This window comes from Salmo salar, chromosome 03, assembly GCF_965601325.2.
Source record: "Salmo salar chromosome 03, fSalSal1, whole genome shotgun sequence".
NCBI lineage: Eukaryota > Metazoa > Chordata > Actinopteri > Salmoniformes > Salmonidae > Salmo > Salmo salar.
This window is the reverse complement of record NC_138293.1, coordinates 48,919,730-48,939,837: the sequence shown is the minus strand read 5'-3', so window position 1 is coordinate 48,939,837 and position 20,108 is coordinate 48,919,730. Positions and strand designations below refer to the sequence as shown.

At 40.8% G+C, this 20,108-nt stretch overlaps 1 protein-coding gene across 1 annotated transcript in view; it reads left to right on the top strand.

The window, feature by feature from the left end:
• The window catches only part of LOC106600538 (zinc finger protein 512B), an 86,882-nt gene extending 75,739 nt beyond the window's left edge, over positions 1-11,143 (top strand). Inside the window, exons 12-18 of the mRNA XM_014191962.3 lie at positions 3,251-3,349; positions 4,103-4,297; positions 5,425-5,718; positions 5,793-5,894; positions 6,084-6,146; positions 6,262-6,360; positions 7,218-11,143. Coding sequence (XP_014047437.2) covers positions 3,251-3,349; positions 4,103-4,297; positions 5,425-5,718; positions 5,793-5,894; positions 6,084-6,146; positions 6,262-6,360; positions 7,218-7,544 — 1,179 coding nt within the window. The 3' untranslated portion in view covers positions 7,545-11,143. The remainder of the gene's footprint in view (positions 1-3,250; positions 3,350-4,102; positions 4,298-5,424; positions 5,719-5,792; positions 5,895-6,083; positions 6,147-6,261; positions 6,361-7,217) is intronic.
• The last annotated feature ends 8,965 nt before the right edge of the window (positions 11,144-20,108 follow it).

Below are 20,108 nucleotides of genomic sequence, written 5' to 3'. Positions count from 1 at the left end.
AACGGGTACAAAGGTATCTATATCCACAGTTAAACAAGTCCTATATCGACATAACCTGAAAAGTCGCTCAGCAAGGAAGATGCCACTGCTCCAAAACCACCATAAAAACGCCAGACTACGGTTTGCAACTGCACATGGGGACAAAAATCGTACTTTTTGGAGAAATGTCCTCTGGTCTGATGAAACAAAAATAGAACTGTATGGCCATAATGACCATCATGTTTGGAGGAAAAAGGTGGAAGCTTGCAAGCCGAAGAACACCATCCCAACCGTGAAGCACCGGGCTGGCAGCATCATGTTGTGGGGGTGCTTTGCTGCAGGAGGGACTGGTGCACTTCACAAAATAGATGGCATCATGAGGGAGGAAAAGTTTCTGGATATATTGAAGCAATATCTCAAGACATCAGTCAGGAACTTAAAGCTTGGTCGCAAATGGGTCTTCCAAATGGACAATGGCCCCAAGCAAACTTCCAAAGTTGTGGCAAAATGGCTTAAGGACAACAAAGTCAAATTATTGGAGTGACCATCACAAAGCCCTGACCTCAATCCTATAGAAAATCTGTAGGCAGAACTGAAAAAGCGTGTGCGAGCAAGGAGGCCTTTAAACCTGACTCAGTTACACCAGCTCTGTCAGGAGGAATGGGCCAAAATTCACCCAACTTATTGTGGGAAGCTTGTGGAAGGCTACCTGAAACGTTTGACCCAAGGTAAACAATTTAAAGGCAATGCTACCAAATACTAATTGAGTGTATGTGAACTTCTGACCCACTGGGAATGTGATTAAAGAATTAATAGCTGAAATAAATAATTCTCTCTACTATTATTCTGACATTTCACAATCTTAAAATAAAGTGGTGACCTAAGACAGGGAATTTTTACTAGGATTATTTCTCAGGAATTGTAAAAAACTGAGTTTAAATGTATTTGGCTAAGGTGTATGTAAACTTCCGACTTCAACTGTATGTAGTAAAATTTGAAATTGTGTTTTTTACATTGGATGAAAGTATACACTCAGAGCTAGAAAATGGTATATCATACACTGCAGTTGAGGAATAATGGGAAAGTAATTCTGCTTTGAATGTTGATAAACTTGTAACCCCACTTTTGAGAAAATGGCCTTTGAATGTTTTGGTACACCTACTGGAGAGCTCTTCTTTGTCTACACCCATTCATCATAGTTCACACCCTCTTAGTCCGTAGCCCCACCCATCTCTTTAAGAACTCACATGTGAGGCCATGTGCTAAACAGAGTGAATAAGGTAGTGTAGTAAACAACCAAAGATTTCAAGACTAAAAGTGGTGAAAGTAGTAGAAAAAAGTAGCAGTAAAAACACACTCTCGTCCTTAGCCTATATCCTAATCTAACTTTGGTGCAGGTCATGTTGCTCTTCACATTACCATCTCTGGTAAACACACACTATGTCAAATAAAATCAACTTTTATTTGTCACATGCCCAAATTTGGCCCCCAAATTTGGCCCCCTTTTATTTGGCCCCCTAAGTTTTCTGAGCAGCCAAACATTATCCGCGGCTGAATCTAGTTGATGATCCCTGGTGTAAACGGTACTGTGAAATGGTTACTTGCATAGTGGGGTCTTTTGTTTAGACATATCGCTTGCTAGCTAACTAAACGATGAACCGTAATCCCAACTCTAATGCCACGTTAAAAACAACTGGGAACTCAGAAATCTCTGACTTCTGACTTCAGTGAGTTCAAAACAACTGGGAACTTGGAAAAAAAACAAGCTCCGACTGGGAAAAATACATTTGAACGGTCATCCTACTCGGAATTCCAACTCATGAGCTCCGACTTTCCGACCTGAAGATCACTGACATCATGATTTGACCAAGGCCTTTCCAAGTTTCCAGTTGTTTTGAACACGGCAATACTACCATGCACCATGCATGAATATGCAGGTAGCTAAAGCTATCAACTAGGTTCAATGCTAGCTAGCTAACATAAGGCTATAACTAGGTTCAATGCTGGCTAGCTAACATAAGGCTATAACTAAGAATGCAAATGGTTTTCTGAGATACAAAAACTATTACTAGACAGATCATATGTAACTTAAGCTAGCTAACGTTACCTAGCTAGCTAACAATATGCTTTCACTTGCAATGAAAACGACTTTCTGACTAAATTTGAAACGTATAATATCTGAAAATGTAGCTAGACTCTTACCTGTATAAATTGATGAATGCTTATCCGTCTCTGTCATGGATGCCATGGTTGCCATTTTTTTGAAGATGTGATCTGGAGTCAGGTGTTTTATACAACAACCTACTGTATTCTTTTTTCGACTCTATGTAGTTGGTAGTCATCTATCTGCTTCCACCGAGCATTCCATTGATTTCAAAACTCGGTCAACAACACTGTTGATCGCCGTTTCTTCCCCATCACTGTCATCAGAAGACCCTACAATGTCTGGTTCAGTGAAAATGTTTTTACCTAAATCAGGGATTTCCTCATCGTCTGATTAATTTTCAGAGTCAGCAACCGTCCTCCAGAAAGTAGTCCGTCACAACTTCAGGGTAGTAATGTTGAGAGCAGTAGCAACACTTCTTCATGATATTTTTCAAAAACAGCCGTGGTAGAAAGGATTATCTACATATACTGAGCTGCTCATGTTATAGACAGAAGCATGTTACATGGCAGACCAATCCAAACTCATCTCTCGGCATGTCCAGCCCATCCATGATCTCAGCCAATCATGGCTAGCAGGAAGGTTCCTGTAATTTCCTGTGGCTTAAACAACTAGGCTCGTAATTGAACTATTTTATTTGTATTAACAGGTGGCATACAGGTTTGTTATTAAGGCACATGAAGGTTCACATGATCCAGAAGGCATTTCTGACAAAAAACGCATTTTGATCCCCAAAAAAAAAACAGGCTTCTCTTGTGAAGTAGTGACATGTGACATACGCCTAGCTTCTTGAAACGAGTCACATATGCACTTAATCACTGCCCAAATCTGTAGCCCCCCTCCCCTTTCCTCCTCTCTCTGGCTGTGCTGTCAGCTGCTGTTTTTATCAGGCATGTTTTTGGCACTGATAAACACCTTGGTGAAAACATTAGTTTGACAATTGTCATAACATGCATAGAGTAACGGGATTGCCATGAAACCGTTTAATGATTCTGGCATCGCCCGAACGCCTCAGATGGAATTCACATTTTCCAGGCCTGATTTAAGAGGGGGAGGTGTTTTGAGGGGATAGAACACTTGTCTGACGCTGTGTTTTCCCCCCCTCAGGCTTTGGGGAGCGAGGACCAGATGGGGGACGGGCAAGAAGAGAGAGAGAGGCTGCGCAGAGTGCTCAAACAGATGGGACGAATCAAGTGTCCTAGGGAGGTATGTACTCTCTCCTCCAACTGGGCACAGACGTCAGTTCAATGTCTAGTTTGGATTTACATTTGGTTGAGTTGTCAACTAATGTTAAATCAACTAAAATGTTCACCATGTCACTGGATTTAGGTTGGGTGAAAAAAATACAAATTTCCCTTTCTTTTTCAAATCCAATCAGTATTCCACATTAATTCAACGTCAAATTTTTTTGGTTGAAATTACATGGAATCGACGTTGATTCAACAAGTTCTTTCTTTCTCTCTCTTTTCTGTACCCCCACTTCTTTTGCTATCTTCTCCAATTGTATTCAATTTTCTTCTCTATTTCTGCTGAAAACTCCTCCATCTCCATTTACCCCTCTCTCTCTTTCTCTCCTTCCTTTTTCGCTCCCTCCTCTCCTCTGTCTTTCTTGTTATTCTGCCCAAACATACATCAACACTCTGTTATCAATTCCTCACACTACAGTGCAGAGAGGGGAAGAGGGAGGGCTGCAGAGACAGAGACATTTACAATAACCTCTCTTCTTCCATGGACATGTTCAAACTTTCCTCCATTTCTATCTCCATTCTTATGTCAAACAACCTCCTGAGAAAAATATGTTTATGTTAATTAGACTATATAAAAAATGTTAGATGAATAGTAGACACAATGTGATGCTTGCCTTCGTTAGACAAATCCATACTCCGCTCCACCAACCTGATTTCCAGTCTAATGTGAATATTCTATTTCTCCCTTTTTAAATGTTGCACACACACACAGAGCTGCTCAGCCCATTTTTTCAGTCTGATGGGATACCAGTACCATCAGAAGCGCTGTGGCAGAGAGCTATCAGAGGAGGACAAAATTGTATTTCTGTGTCAGCACTGTGGGAAGACCTACCGCTCTAAGGCTGGCAGAGACTACCACCTCCGCACTGAACACCCCACCACTACCAACAATACCACCGGCAGAGGGGTACGAGAGAGCTGAACGGTTTTGTTTACTATTATATTATTATGACTAGTGTGTCTTGAAATGTCATATATGCTGTTAATTATGGAAATGACTTACATCTGGTTCGTTCAGCCATTCCTATGGCAGAAATGTATGTAGAAAGAATGGGGGTTTGGGATGAAAGACGAAAATAAGGTCAGGTTAACACAGGCTTAGGAGATATGTTTTGTTCTATGAGATAATCAGTCAGTCAACATGACCTTTATGTTATGTTCTATGAGATAATATTAGTCAGTCAACATGACCTTTATGTTATGTTCTATGAGATAATATCAGTCAGTCAACATGACCTTTATGTTATGTTCTATGAGATAATATCAGTCAGTCTACATGACCTTTATGTTATGTTCTATGAGATAATATTAGTCAGTCAACATGACCTTTATGTTATGTTCTATGAGATAATATTAGTCAGTCAACATGACCTTTATGTTATGTTCTATAATATCAGTCAGTCAACATGACCTTTATGTTATGTTCTATGAGATAATATCAGTCAGTCAACATGACCTTTATGTTATGTTCTATGAGATAATATCAGTCAGTCAACATGATCTTTATGTTATGTTCTATGAGATAATATCAGTCAGTCAACATGACCTTTATGTTATGTTCTATGAGATATCAGTCAGTCAACATGACCTTTATGTTATGTTCTATGAGATAATATCAGTCAGTCAACATGACCTTTATGTTATGTTCTATGAGATAATATCAGTCAGTCAACATGACCTTTATGAATGATGAAGTCTTCATGTGCTTGTTTTGATTAAATAAATGCTCCGAATTCACAGAAAGTGACGTTATCTGATGAAGATTATCTCATAGTACAAAACGTATAAGATCTCCTGAGCCTGTGTTTTACCACACACCTTATTTTCTGCATTTATCCCCATTGTTTTTGAAACCATTCATTCCCCCATAGGCTTTGGCCAACGAGCCATGGCAGAGTTATGCCTACAAAAAGTTACAATTGCTCTCCATTCCCTATCCTCTCGTCCTTTATTACACCCATAGTCATTGTTTGAATCGCTGTGAATCCTCTTCTCATTGGTCTCTGACTGGGCTGTGTCCCTCCTCTCTTCCAGATGAGAACAGAGGAGTCACAGCCTGCAGGAAGGAGGGAACAGAACCACATGGAGAGAGAGAGGAAGGAAAAAGAAAAGTGTCAGGAGTTGTCTGCGGGTAGGGAGATGGATGGGAGAGAGAGGGAGAGAGAGGGGCTGGGGGAGGACTTTGAGAGGACTCCTAGTGGTAGGGTGAGACGTCGGTCTGCTCAGGTAGCAGTGTTCCACCTGCAGGAGATAGCAGAGGATGAACTGGCCAAGGACTGGGGCACAAAGCGTCGCATCAAAGATGACCTGGTACCGGACAGCAAGAGGGTAAGACACACACAGGTACACACACACACACACCCACACACACTTAACATGTGGCCCCTGTCTTCCTCCCCCAGTTGAACTACACTCGTCCTGGTCTTCCCAAGTTCAGTCCCAAGCTGCTGGATAGCTGGAAGAATGAGGTCAAAGAGAAAGGCTTCATCTGCTGCTCCAACGGAGTAAGAATCTCTGGACAACCTGTTCTGTACATTAAACCCCTCTCAGATAAATCCTGTAATCCAGTTGCTTTTATACATTTCAGTGCTGTAAATTCTGAGCTCAACAGTCTCTAAAAATGAACAAGTTCATGTTTATAAGGCAGAGTTTCCTATTGTTGTGTCTCAGTTATTGTTCCTCTCTGTTTTTAGAGCTGTGAAGCTGTTTACTCCAGTGTGTCCGGACTCAAAGCTCATCTAGCCAACTGTAACCAGGTAGGACCATCAGGACCTTAAATGGATAAAAAAATATCTGACCCTGTATCACCCTGTTGAGTTCAGGGACAACTTGTTCCTTCACTTGACTGGGGTATGTTTCTGTGTGCTGCAGGCAGAGGGCGATGCAGGGAAGTACACCTGCTTACTGTGCCAGAAGGAATTCAGCTCAGAGAGTGGTGTCAAATACCACATCAGCAAGACCCACTCACAGGTGAGACGAACATACAGTCCCTTACAGGTGGGCCTGATATACCCACTCCAGGTGAGACGAACATACAGTCCCTTACAGGTGGGCCTGATAGACACACTCACAGGTGAGACGAACATACAGTCCCTTACAGGTGGGCCTGATAGACACACTCACAGGTGAGACGAACATACAGTCCCTTACAGGTGGGCCTGATATACCCACTCACAGGTGAGACGAACATACAGTCCCTTACAGGTGGGCCTGATAGACACACTCACAGGTGAGACGAACATACAGTCCCTTACAGGTGGGCCTGATATACCCACTCACAGGTGAGACGAACATACAGTCCCTTACAGGTGGGCCTGATAGACACACTCACAGGTGAGACGAACATTCAGTCCCTTACAGGTGGGCCTGATAGACACACTCACAGGTGAGACGAACATACAGTCCCTTACAGGTGGGCCTGATAGACCCACTCACAGGTGAGACGAACATACTGTAGCTTACAGGTGGGCCTGATAGACACACTCACAGGTGAGACGAACATACAGTCCCTTACAGGTGGGCCTGATATACCCACTCACAGGTGAGACGAACATACAGTCCCTTACAGGTGGGCCTGATAGACACACTCACAGGTGAGACGAACATACAGTCCCTTACAGGTGGGCCTGATAGACCCACTCACAGGTGAGACGAACATACAGTAGCTTACAGGTGGGCCTGATAGACACACTCACAGGTGAGACGAACATTCAATCCCTTACAGGTGGGCCTGATATACACACATTTTAAAACACACAGGTGGATGTCATACACCTGTAGTAACATGTAGTTGAATGTTTTCCCCTCAACATTATCATATGTTACAGAACTGGTTCCGAGCCTTCAGCCACATGGTGCCCAGCAGCAGCAGACCGCCAGACAACCAAGAGAAAACGGAGGTTAATAATGGAGCCACCATGGGAAAGAAGAGAGGCCGCAAGCCAAAAGAGCACCCCCCTGAGGCCACCCCCGTCCAAACAAAGACTATTTTCAGCACCACCCAAAACTCAGCCCCCACCCTGAACATGGCTCAGGCCCAGAACCCGGTCCCGACAGAGAGAGGGAACCCAGGGAGCCTGACGCTAAACAGACAGCCCAACCAACCCACCACACGGAGGAGTAAGCTCAAGTGGGTGCCCCCTCCCTCCGAGTAGCTCTGCTTTCAACCCAAGAGCCAGAGAGGCTATGTCTATCTATCCACATTACGCCAGTAAGCTCAAGGATGTTTTGGATACCTCAAGGATTGGCGGACAGAGAACAAAACTAAAAACGACTGCACTCAGATCTTTGTGTTTTAACATTAAATATACTGTATACAGTTTGTCTACTGGTATATGTTGATATGACAGTCATTTTATTTAGTTTCCTCCATTCCATTTCCAAGCATCATTTAAGTTAACTATTGACAACAGGGGTTCATTGTAATCAAAGTTATAATCCTACTCTGTGTAAAAATATATTTTTCTAAACAAAAGTAGTATTTCAAATTAATGTTGGCATATTCCCTCTACATGTCTTTAGATTCATGTTGTGTTTGAGAGATTTTTCAAAGGATATTCTATTAGGATAGTGAGGTGCTGCTAGTGATTATTTTAATGGATATACTGTGTACTGTGTATATATACTATATCTATCTATTTACAGTATATACTCAAAGCAATGACGTCATCCCTCTTTTTTAACGCAGGAAGGTCAAATTTGGTCTAAAGCGATCACACTCCTTTTCATTTTTGTTGTTTTACACTTTGGCATCTTTTGTTTGTTTTTATTGTGGCAGCTGAATGTCGGATTAGAGTTTTTTTTTATCAGACTGCAGTGTAATATGCTAATTTGTTTTTGTCTCTTTGTTTTCTTTGGCTTTTCTTTTCAAAGTAGTGAAAGACCACACTGTAACGCATACATCAAATTCTTTACTGTGTTCTGATGCTCTGGCTAAGCTACATAGTTAGTCTTTGTTTCAACTACACTGAAATGTAGGAAATTAGCAACATTTTCACAATATGATATGAGATTTTATCGAATTTTGGTGACAGTAATTAGACCTTGGTGGGGCATATGATTGGGGATGTTAACGCAAACATTTCTACAGTAAAATCTATATCTACACCCAAGCAATGTAAACAGCATATCCACAAAGTTTGAAGATGTGTAGATTTTGTTTAATATAGGTTTCGCCATTGGAGCTCATAGTCTGAATTAAATGTGGGAATGTTGTCGTAATAGGTTCCCATTAAAATGGACAAAAATTGCTTTTTTGCAACAACAAAAATTCTCAAGCTACAATTTTCCTAGGACTGTCTGGGAGTCGGGAGGGGAAAACTGAGAGGTGTGGAACTCTCTTTGTTAGTGGTGTATTAACCAATTTTCCCTTAACCAATTTAGCCTGGTGATGTCACCAGGCAAGCCGAAACTCCCGCCCATGCAAACCTGCTGATTAGAAGGTCCTGTGTAAATTGAATTTTCTAACAGTAACTATCAGGAAATAACACTGATCAAATGTTTTTCACACATTTACAGTGTTAGTTTCATCAGCTGTGGTACAATATGATACAAAACACAAGAGGAAGTGAATTTTGACTGCACTAGGCCTTTAAATAATTCAGAAAAGGGAGCTGCAGTTGACTTTTTTTAAATAAAAGTTTAAGTTAGTTTAATCTTTTATGAAACGTAAAAAATAAAAACCTAAAATTAAGGCTTAGATGTAGTTATGTATAAGGACATTTTCCCGGTCATTAAAACACTTGTCTTGCACTTTAACCCTAACCCCTTTCCTCTCTTCCCCCCGTTTTGTCTTTTTGCACATGAAAAGCAAAGAAAAAAAACTTTACGCTCCGGGAAGAAGATGCCCTTAGACACAGATTTATAATCAGCCCTGCCTAAATTTTTACCTTAAGAATTATGGGTAAAGACACAAAACTGACCATAGATCAGCTTCTAAGGGGCAGCTTCACCCTACTCTAACCTAAACTTCCTATATCCAGGACTGTAAAATAAAAAATGTGGTGTCCAGAAATAAGTACATTTAGATATCTGTGCCCCGCTTTCCGACAGGATTCAATGAGTAGATAACAGGGCCACCTTAGTGAATTCAAAACCCTAACTAAGCCATAACTGATCCTCAGAAATGCTAAACATTTTAGACTGTTCTGCCAGTCAACTATTTCAGCGTAAAAGGAAATTACGTTTAAATTAAATGTCTTTAATTTATGAAAATGCTAATGTGCAATCAGCTCATTTTAATATTTTATCTATAATAAATACTTAAAGTAGATAACTTGAATTCACAAAACAATTGTAATAATTTCATTTAAGTAAAATTTAATGAAATGTTTAATGTATATTTATATGAATAGAGCAGAATAGCTTGCTCTCTCAAAGCGGCAGATCTATTTGATAATCACTTGTGTATATTATCTAGTTAATCTGAAAGTAGTGGGAGTTTGTGAAAAGTTTATGGTTACATGGTGCAATTTACTCTGCTTGTTCATCCAGCACAGTTTTTCCAAAAATGTTATTACTTTATAATATGTCCTACAAATACAGGTGCTAAACTCGATGAATCTTAACCATTATGTAAAAATAACATAAATATCACATTTACATAAATATTCAGACACTTTACTCATTACATTGTTGAAGAACCTTTGTCAGTGATTATAGCCTCGAGCTTGGCACACCTGTATTTGGGGAGTTTCTCCCATTCTACCCTGCAGATCCTCTCAAGCTCTGTCAGGTTGGATGGGGAGTCTTGTTGCACAGCTATTTTCAGGTCTCTCCAGAGATGTTTGATCCAGTTCAAGTCCGGGCTCTGGCTGGGCCCCTCTAGGACATTCAGAGACTTGTCCCGGAACCACTACTGCGTTGTCTTGGCTGTGGGCTTAGGGTTGTTGTCCTGTTGGAAGGTGAACCTTCGCCCCAGTCTGAGGTCCTGACCACTCTGAAGCAGGTTTTCATCAAGGATGTCTCTGTACTTTGCTCCATTCATCTTTCCCTCGATCCTGACTAGTCTCCCAGTGCCTGCTGCTGAAAAACATCCCCACAGCATGATGCTGCCACCGCCATGCTTCACTCTAGGGATGGTGTCAGGTTTCCTCCAGACGTGACGCTTGGCATTCAGGCCAAAGAGGTCAATCTTGGTTTCGTCAGACCAGAGACTCTTGATTCTCATGGTCTGGATAGTCCTTTACATGCCTTTTGGCAAACTCCAAGTGGGCTGTCATGTGCCTTTTTCTGAGGCCTGACTTCCGTCAGGCCACTCTACTATAAAGGCCTGATTAGTGGAGTGCTGCAGAGGTGGTTGTCTTTCTGGAAGGTTATCCTATCTCCAGAGGAACTCTAGAGCTCTGTCAGAGTGACCATCGTGGTTCTTGGTCTCCTCCCTGACCAAGGCCCTTCTCCCCCAGGCGCTTCCTACGCGTCTTGGTGGTTCAAACGTCTTCCAATTAAGAATGATGTAGGCCACTGTGTTCTTGGGGACCTTCAATGCTGCAGACATTTTTTTGTACCCTTCCCCAGATCTGTGCCTTGACACAGTCCTGTCTCGGAGCTCTACGGACAATTCCTTCAACATCTTGGCTTGGTTTTTGCTCTGACATGCACTGTCAATCAAGTTGTAGAAACATCTCAAAGATGATCAATGGAAACAGGTTGTACCTGAGCTCAATTTAGAGTCTCATAGCACAGGGTCTGAATACTTATGTAAATAAAGTATGTATGTCGTTACTTTTAATAAATTAGCAAAAAAATCTAAAAACCTGTTTTCACTTTGTCATTATGTGGTATTGTGTGTATATCCATTTTAGAATAGCACAGTAATGTAACAAAATGTGAAAAAAGTCAAGTGGTCTGAAAACTTTCAAAGGCACTGTATCTACTATATATATATATATATATATATATATATATATATATATATATATATATATATATATATATATATATATATATATATACATACACACACACACAGTACCAGTAAAAAGTTGAGACACCTACTCATTCCAGGGTTTTTATTTTTACTGTTTTTACATTGTAGTATAGTAGTGAAGACATCAAAACTGTGAAATCATGTAAAAACCAAAAAGGTTTTAAACAAATCTAAATATATTTTATATTTGAGATTCTTGAAAGTTGACAGCTTTGCACACTCTTGGCATTCTCTCAACCAGCTTCATGAGGTAGTCACCTGGAATGCATTTCAATTAACAGGTGTGCCTTGTTAAAAGTTCATTTGTGGAATGTCTTTCCTTCTTAATGCGTTTGAGCCAATCAGTTGTGTTGTGACAAGGTATGGGTGGTATGCAGAAGATAGCACTATTTGATAAAAGACAAAGTCCATATTATGGCAAGAACAGCTCCAGTGGAAATGGAATGGAATGGAACATTTCAAGAACTTTGAAAGTTTCTTCAAGTGAAGTCACAAAAACCATCAAGTGCTATGATGAAACTGGCTCTCATGAGAACCGCCAATGGAAAGGAAGACCCAGAGTTACCTCTGCTGCAGAGGATAAGTTCATTAGAGTTACCAGCCTCAGAAATTGCAGCGCAAATAAATGCTTCACAGAGTTCAAGTAACAGACACATCTCAACATCAACTGTTCAGAGGAGACTGTGTGAATCAGGCCTTCATGGTCAAAATGCTGCAAAGAATCCACTACTAAAGGACACCAATAATAAGAAGAGACTTGCTTGGGCCAAGAAACAGGAGCAATGGACAATAGACTGGCGTAAATCTGTCCATTGGTCTGATGAGTCCAAGTCTGAGATTTTTAGTTCCAACTGCCGTGTCTTTGTGAGATGCAGAGTAGGTGAACGGATGATCTCTGCATGTGTGGTTCCCACCGTGAAGCATGGAGGAGGAGGTGTGATGGTGTGGAGGTGCTTTGTCGGTGACACTCTGTGATTTATTTAGAATTTAAGTCACACTTAAACAGCATGGATACCACAGCATTCTGCAGCGATACGCCATCCCATCTGTTTTACGCTTAGTGGGACTATCATTTGTTTTTCAACAGGACAGTGACCCAAAACACACCACCAGGATGTGTAAGGGCTATTTGACAAAGAAAGAGAGTGATGGAGTGCTGCACCAGATGACCTGGCATCCCCAATTACCCGACCTCAACCCAACTGAGATAGTTTGGGATGAGTTGGACCGCAGAGTGAAGGAAAAGCAGCCAACAAGTGCTCAGCATATGTGGGAACTCCTTCAAGACTGTTGGAAAAGCATTCCTCTTGAAGCAGGTTGAGAGAATGCCAACAGTATGCAAAGCATCATCATGGCAAAGGGGGGCTACTTTGAAGATATAAAATATTTAGCACTTATTTATTTACTACATGATTCCATATGTGTTATATCATAGTTTTGATGTCTTCACTATTATTATACAATGTAGAAAATAGTGAAAATAAAGAAAAACCCTTCAATGAGTACAGTTGGTGTGTCCAAACTTTTGACTGGTACCATATATTCATATCTCACCCTTTACTATCAGTCTTCCGAGATGATGTGGAAAACGCATATCCTGTTTGAGCCAACTGCAGCAATATGTTTACACCATATTTTGTTGTAATTTACTCATTTAATGGCACATTTTTATCACCTACCCTATCCCTTTGTTTGTTTGCTTAAGATAGTTATTTAATTTTTTTCTCAGTGAAAAAATAGTCAAGTTGAAGTCCATCAAATGTTATGGGATGTTGAAATATGTTGTTTTAACAAGTTTGATAATGTACATTAAATGTTGATTTTTCAGGACACAATTATTGAGAATCCATTTGTCTATCTAAGGATCAACAAGGAGGCGTGTGTATCTGTGTTTGTTTCTGTATTTAGTGCACTTACTACCCCTTGAAATAGGCTTGAATTAGGAGTGTTGTCGCTTTTTAGTAGTCTGGACTGTGTGTGCTGTGCCTTTTGTACCTGGGGAGTCCATAGGCTAAGCTGTCTTCCTTTTCTTCACAAATTCTACTTTCCCGCTTTGTTTTATCTTACAAGCATTTCAACAAGCTTTAGATAAATCTTTGTTTAGAAAACTGACCATTTATAGAGTGGATGCAAAACGTTTGGTGATTGGTTATGTTGAGGAGAATACTTAGTTTGATTATGTTCTGAATGAGACAATGTTTTTCCTATGTTGGAGTTGGTCTGATCTGAAGCTATATCCTAACTAGGGAGGCACCACACCTTTTGAATCTGAACTGTTAAAAAAATTGTTTTTTAAGTGTTGTTTTACCTGTGCATTATTACCCCTCAATTAATTAATAAAAATGTTGTTGACTAAGTTTGACTGTTGCCATTATATATACAGTACTACACAATTCTAAATGTGTTATTTCATAGTTTTGATGTCTTCACTATTATTCTACAATGTAGAAAATAGAACAAATAAATAAAACCCTTGAATGAGTTGGTGTGTCTAAACTATGCACTGGTACTGTATATAATACTGTACATGCAGTAAAGTTCATGTGAACTGACAGAATTATTGGAGCTGATACAATCCATTTTAAGGTTCACATTTCATTATCATAAGTAGCATGACATTAGATTTTGTTGGTTTAATATTTGAATCACATGACCTCACAGTGTCATGTACCTCAACCAGTAATACGTGGCCATCACATATTTAATTCCCTGCCACCAGTGGTGTAAAGTACTTAAGTAAAAATACTTTAAAGTGCTACTTAAGTAGTTGTTTGGGATATCTGTACTTTACTATTTATATTTTTGACAACTTTTACATCACTACATTTCTAAAGAAAATTATGTAATTTTTACTCCATACATTTTGCCTGACACCCAAAGTACTAGTTACAATTTGAATGCTTAGCAGTACAGGAAAATTGTCCATTTCACACACTTATCGTTGGGTGGGGTCACAGTGTCTCCCGACCCCTCCTGTCTCAGCCTCCAGTATTTATACAGCAATAGTTTATGTGTCGGGGGGCTAGGGGCAGTCTGTTATATCTGGAGTATTTCTCCTGTCTTATCTGGTGTCCTGTATGAATTTAAGTATGCTCTCTCTGATTCTCTCTTTCTTTCTCTCTCTCAGGACCTGAGCCCTAGGACCATGCCTCAGGACTACCTGGCCTGATGACTCCTTGTTGTCCCCAGTCCACCTGGCCGTGCTGCTGCTCCAGTTTCAACTGTTCTGCCTGCAGCTATGGAACCCTGACCTGTTCACCGAACGTGCTACCTGTCCCAGACCTGCTGTTTTCAACTCTCTAGAGACAGCAGGAGCAGTAGAGATACTCTGAATGATCAGCTATGAAAAGCCAACTGACATTTACTCCTGAGGTGCTGACCTGTTGCACCCTCGACAACCACTGTGATTATTATTATTTGACCCCGCTGGTCATCTATGAACATTTGAACATCTTGGCCATGTTCTGTTATAATCTACACCCGGCACTGCCAGAAGAGGACTGGCCACCCCTCATAGCCTGGTTCCTCTCTAAGTTTCTTCCTAGGTTCTGGCCTTTCTAGGGAGTTCTTCCTAGCCACCGTGCTTCTACACCTGCATTGCTTGCTGTTTGGGGTTTTAGGCTGGGTTTCTGTACAGCACTTTGAGATATCAGCTGATGTAAGAAGGGCTTTATAAATAAATGTGATTTGATGAGTTATCAAGAGAATGTCGCTGGTCATCCCTACTGCCTCACTTCTGTTTGACTCACTATACATAAATGCTTCCTTTGTAAATGATGTCTGAGTGTTGGAGTGTCCCCCTGGCTATCTGTAAATTATGTCTGAGTGTTGGAGTGTCCCCCTGGCTGTCAAAAAAAGTAATAAAAAAGGAAATTGTGCCGTCTGGTTTGCTACATATAAGGAATTTGATGTATAGCATTTACTTTTACTTTGTACTTTTACTCAAGTATGACAATTGAGTTATTTTTCCACCACTGTACTTAAGTACATTTAAAATCAGATACTTTTAGACTTTTACTCAAGTAGAATTTTACTGGGTGACTTTCACTTTTACTCAAGTAGTATTTTACTGGGTGACTTCCACTTTTACTCAAGTACTATTTTACTGGGTGACTTTCACTTTTACTTGAGTCATTTTATATTAACGTATCTTTACTTTTACTCAAGTATGACAATTGAGTACTTTTTCCACCTATGCCTGTAAATCACTTTCCACAAATGTAAATCACCAATCCACAAATGGAAAGTGCACAAATGTAAATCACCAATCCACAAATGGAAATCACTTTCCACAAATGGAAATCACTATCCACAAACAAACACCTTTTGATTTGTATTTGTAAATCGAGGGCCTTAAGTAAAATGACTATCATAAAGAGTTGCACACAGGGGAGAGATGCGCAAACATGACAGATATGGCAGGGCAGACCTGCAACTCCATATATTGAAGCCGTTAGGTCACCTGACTTTTGGCAGGGATTTGACGACAAGAAAAAGACAAGAAGTTATCACGCATAGAAAGCGATTTGTATTCATAGTAAAAACGTTTGTACACAGAAAGCGTTTTCTATAAATCGCTGGTAGCCTCTCGTTCGGCCATGTTGATGCCGGCCATTCAATGCTGCAGAAATTATAGCATGGTAACCATAATATGTTAACCATATGTGTAACCATAGTATGTATGTCCAACGTAAATAATCGAAACCCGAGATTACTCTATATTTGCAACACTATTGTGGTGTACACCCGTTCATCACCCAAATAGTTGAATTAGATGGCCAGTGTGATAGCACCACTAAATGTGAAGGATATGTCATACATTGTAAGTGATTATAATCCATCCGCTGTCTCATGTTGCACAGACTATGAGCATTAAGGAGACAAGTATTCCTGAGGCCTCTAACCGTTTCTCCAGGACAGGCATGTAAAAGGTAGAGGACGGGTCTAGGATATTGGATCAGACTTTGTAACAGTATTGCTTCCATCCCTCCCCTCGCCCCAACCTAGGCTTGACCCTCTGCACACGTCGACAAGTCACCCTCGAAGCATCGTTACCCATCGCTCCACAAAAGCCTCTGCCCTTGCAGAGCAAGGGAAACATCTACTTCAAGGTCTCAAAGCGAGTGAAGTCACCGATTGAAACACTATTAGCGCGCACCGTTAACTAGCTAGGAATTTCAAACCAGTAACACTCACCCCCTTCTTTCCTGCAGCAAACATTGATCCGGGTCAACAGCATCAATGGGATTTTATGGGATCAACTATTTTTCTGAGACACGTGAGAACTTTTATTTTATTTTTTATTTTGTTTTTCTATTTCCAACTGGACATTTAATTGTATTTTACAAATGATAACACATACAGTATATAATGAATGTAAATGTACAGTTGAAGTCGGAAGTTTACATACACTTAGGTTGGAGTCATTAAAACTTGTTTTTCAACCACTCCATAAATTTAAAAAACTATAGTTTTGGCAAGTCGGTTAGGACATCTACTTTGTGCATGACACAAGTAATTTTTCCAACAATTGTTTACAGACAGATTATTTCAATTATAATTCACTGAGTCATAATTCCAGTGGGTCAGAAGTTTACATACACTAAGTTGACTGTGCCTTTAAACAGTTTGGAAAATTCCAGAAAATGATGTCATGGCTTTAGAAGCTTCTGATAGGCTAATTGACATCATTTGAGTCAATTGGAGGTGTACCTGTGGATGTATTTCAAGGCCTACCTTCAAACTCAGTGCCTATTTGCTTGACATCATGGGAAAATCAAAATAAATCAGCCAAGACCTCAGAAAAATAATTGTAGACCTTCACAAGTCTGGTTCATCCTGCCCAAAACTGCCATAAAAAGCCAGACTACGGTTTGCAACTGCACATGGGGATGAAGATCGTACTTTTTGGAGAAATGTCCTCTGGTCTGATGAAAAAAAATGTAAGTGTTTGGCCATAATGACCATCGTTAAGTTTGGAGGAAAAAGGGGGAGGCTTGCAAGCCGAAGAACACCATCCCAACCATGAAGGACGGGGGTGACAGCATCATGTTGTGGTGGTGCTTTGCTGCAGGAGGGACTGGTGCACTTCACATCATGAGGCAGGAAAATTATGTGGATATATTGAAGCAACATCTCAAGACATCAGTCAGGATGTTAAAGCTTGGTTGCAAATGGGTCTTCCAAGTGGACAATGACCCCAAGCATACTTCCAAAGTTGTGGCAAAATGGCTTAAGGACAACAAAGTCAAGTTATTGGAGTGGCCATCACAAAGCCCTGACCTCAATCCTATAGAAAATGTGTGGGCAGAACTGAAAAAGCGTGTGCGAGCAAGGAGGCCTACAAACCTGACTCAGTTACACCAGCTCTGTCAGGAGGAATGGGCCAAAATTCATCCAACTTATTGTGGGAAGCTTGTGGAAGGCTACCCGAAACGTTTGTCCCAAGTTGAGCAATTTAAAGGCAATGCTACCAAATACTAATTGAGTGTATGTAAACTTCTGACCCACTGGGAATGTGATGAAAGAAATAAAAGCTGAAATAAATCATTCTCTCTACTATTATTCTGACATTTCACAATCTTAAAATAAAGTGGTGATCCTAACTGACCTAAGACAGGGAATTTTTACTAGAACTAAATGTCAGGAATTGTGAAAAACTGAGTTTAAATGTATTTGGCTAAGGTGTATGTAAACTTCCGACTTCAACTGTAGATGTGTTGCCATTGTCAGTGAGACTGAATCACATGAGATGAGTAATGTTTATAGCAAGCTATCTCACCTGCCTGGGTGGTTTACTAGGTTAAGCGGAATGGGAACACAGATATATTTTATTTTATTACAGTCCAAAACGGATACAAAGGTGACTGTTGTGAACTGTTTAATTTTGTCCTAACATAAACAACAACAACAACATATCCCATAACGCCTTTCTGTGTCTCTCCATATGGTCACCATATCAGTGTTTCCTGTAGCTGTGTTCTATGCAGCGCTTTATATGTAGTATATGCAGTTATTTTTCGTTTCTTGTTCCAAAGTCAAACAGAACACATACTGGTATTGTGATAACAATTCTCAAACTTTGAGCTGTCATTTCAAATATGATATTCACACATTCTGCGTCTTACAGGGATAGTACGCCCCAGAAGCATGTCAGTTTTTTGGAATTGACATATGTTGCTCTTCTGTCTCATTTCCTGTGTTTCAGCGGGGTTGGAGACGGCTCCCCAGCAGGCTCCTTCCATCCGTCAGCTCTGGGCTGGCACCATGGAAACGGACCACCAGCCAATGAAAGTCAGAACCACCCCTGCTGCGGACCTCCAAACGGACCATCTACACAGCCGGCCTCCCACCCTGGTACAACGAACATGGAACCCAGTCCAAAGATGCCTTTGTCATAGGTAGGAACCTTCAGGAGTTAGTAGAAAAATGCTTTATTGTCTGTTTTTATGTAAGAAAATGAAGTGTCTTCTGCTTCCCAACCCCTCTAAGACACAGCAGCAGGGTCATCCGCAGCCCTCTATTCTTGATCAAGTTGCTTGTGAAAGAAACTACGTAGTACTGTCACATCGTCCTGAACGTGAATGCTATCCTATGCTGCGGCCTGTCCACGTGTGTTTTGATTTAGAAAGTAGTGGGAATAACCTCAGCTACAAGATGAAACCTGGCTTTCTTGGGAATGACTGATAAGCATTGACATGTTAACTGATAATGGTTATTAATGGCCCGTCAAAAGTCATTATTTGACATGGAGGTGTTTCTACACCACTGAACAGGAATGTTTCAGATGGGGCCCTTCTGATAGAAGAGACTCCTTCAGTAACTATAGTCAGTTGAACCTAATACTACTACATTCAATCTCTCAAGATATAAATCCAAGCTCTTCTCTGTCCTGGCGCCCCAATGGTGGAACCAGCTTCTCCTTGAAGCTCGGACAGCAGAGTTCCTGCCCATCTTCCGAAAACATCTGAAACCCTACCTCTTAAAAGAGTATCTTAAATACTCCCACTGCACCCACCCTCGTTTAAGAAACCCGGCATTTCCCACCTCCTGACTGACCTGGCTCTATGCATGTGGGCTGCTTTTCTGCAGAGATTGGCAAGAACAAAGTATACATTTTGCTCCTCATGCTTTCACTCACACCCCACAGGCGGCAGGTGTAAAAAAGGTGTTCCCTCACCATGTCCTACTCACTTCATTCTATTCTGCCTCCCATAGCCACTCGGTACACTCTACCTCTGGCCTCAATCCATATCACCTCATGCCAATCTTTACCAGCTAAAGCCTCCACCAGTCCCTTGTGTTTAGCTACAGTTGGTATTTGTGGGTAGTATTTACCAGTACTCAGGACTGGCACACACCTCTCATCCCAAGGCCAATCTATACTCCACCCTCTAGAATGTTTTGGGATCAGTATAGGCTTTAGGTCATGGGTATTCAAATCATACCCTACATGATCATACCTGACATGATCATACCCTACATGGTGCCTGCTGCTTTTCTGTTCTACCTGATCATTCATTACACACACCTGGTGTCCCACGTCTAAATCAGTCCCTGCTTAGAGGCGAGCCATGAAAAAATGAGGTGGAACTGGTTTTGTTGTCCAGAGTTGAGTTTGAAGGCTTTAGGGGTTAATGCATAGAGCAGCTCTCACAATTTTCTTTTACCTTAACTTGGTCCAAGACCACCAGGATGTCAAATGTTTATCTGTTCACAAAAAAAGGAGGAAAGTTAGTCAGCTAACTTTCCCTTTGGTGAACGGGCTTCCTGTATAGAGAGGTCTGCTGTT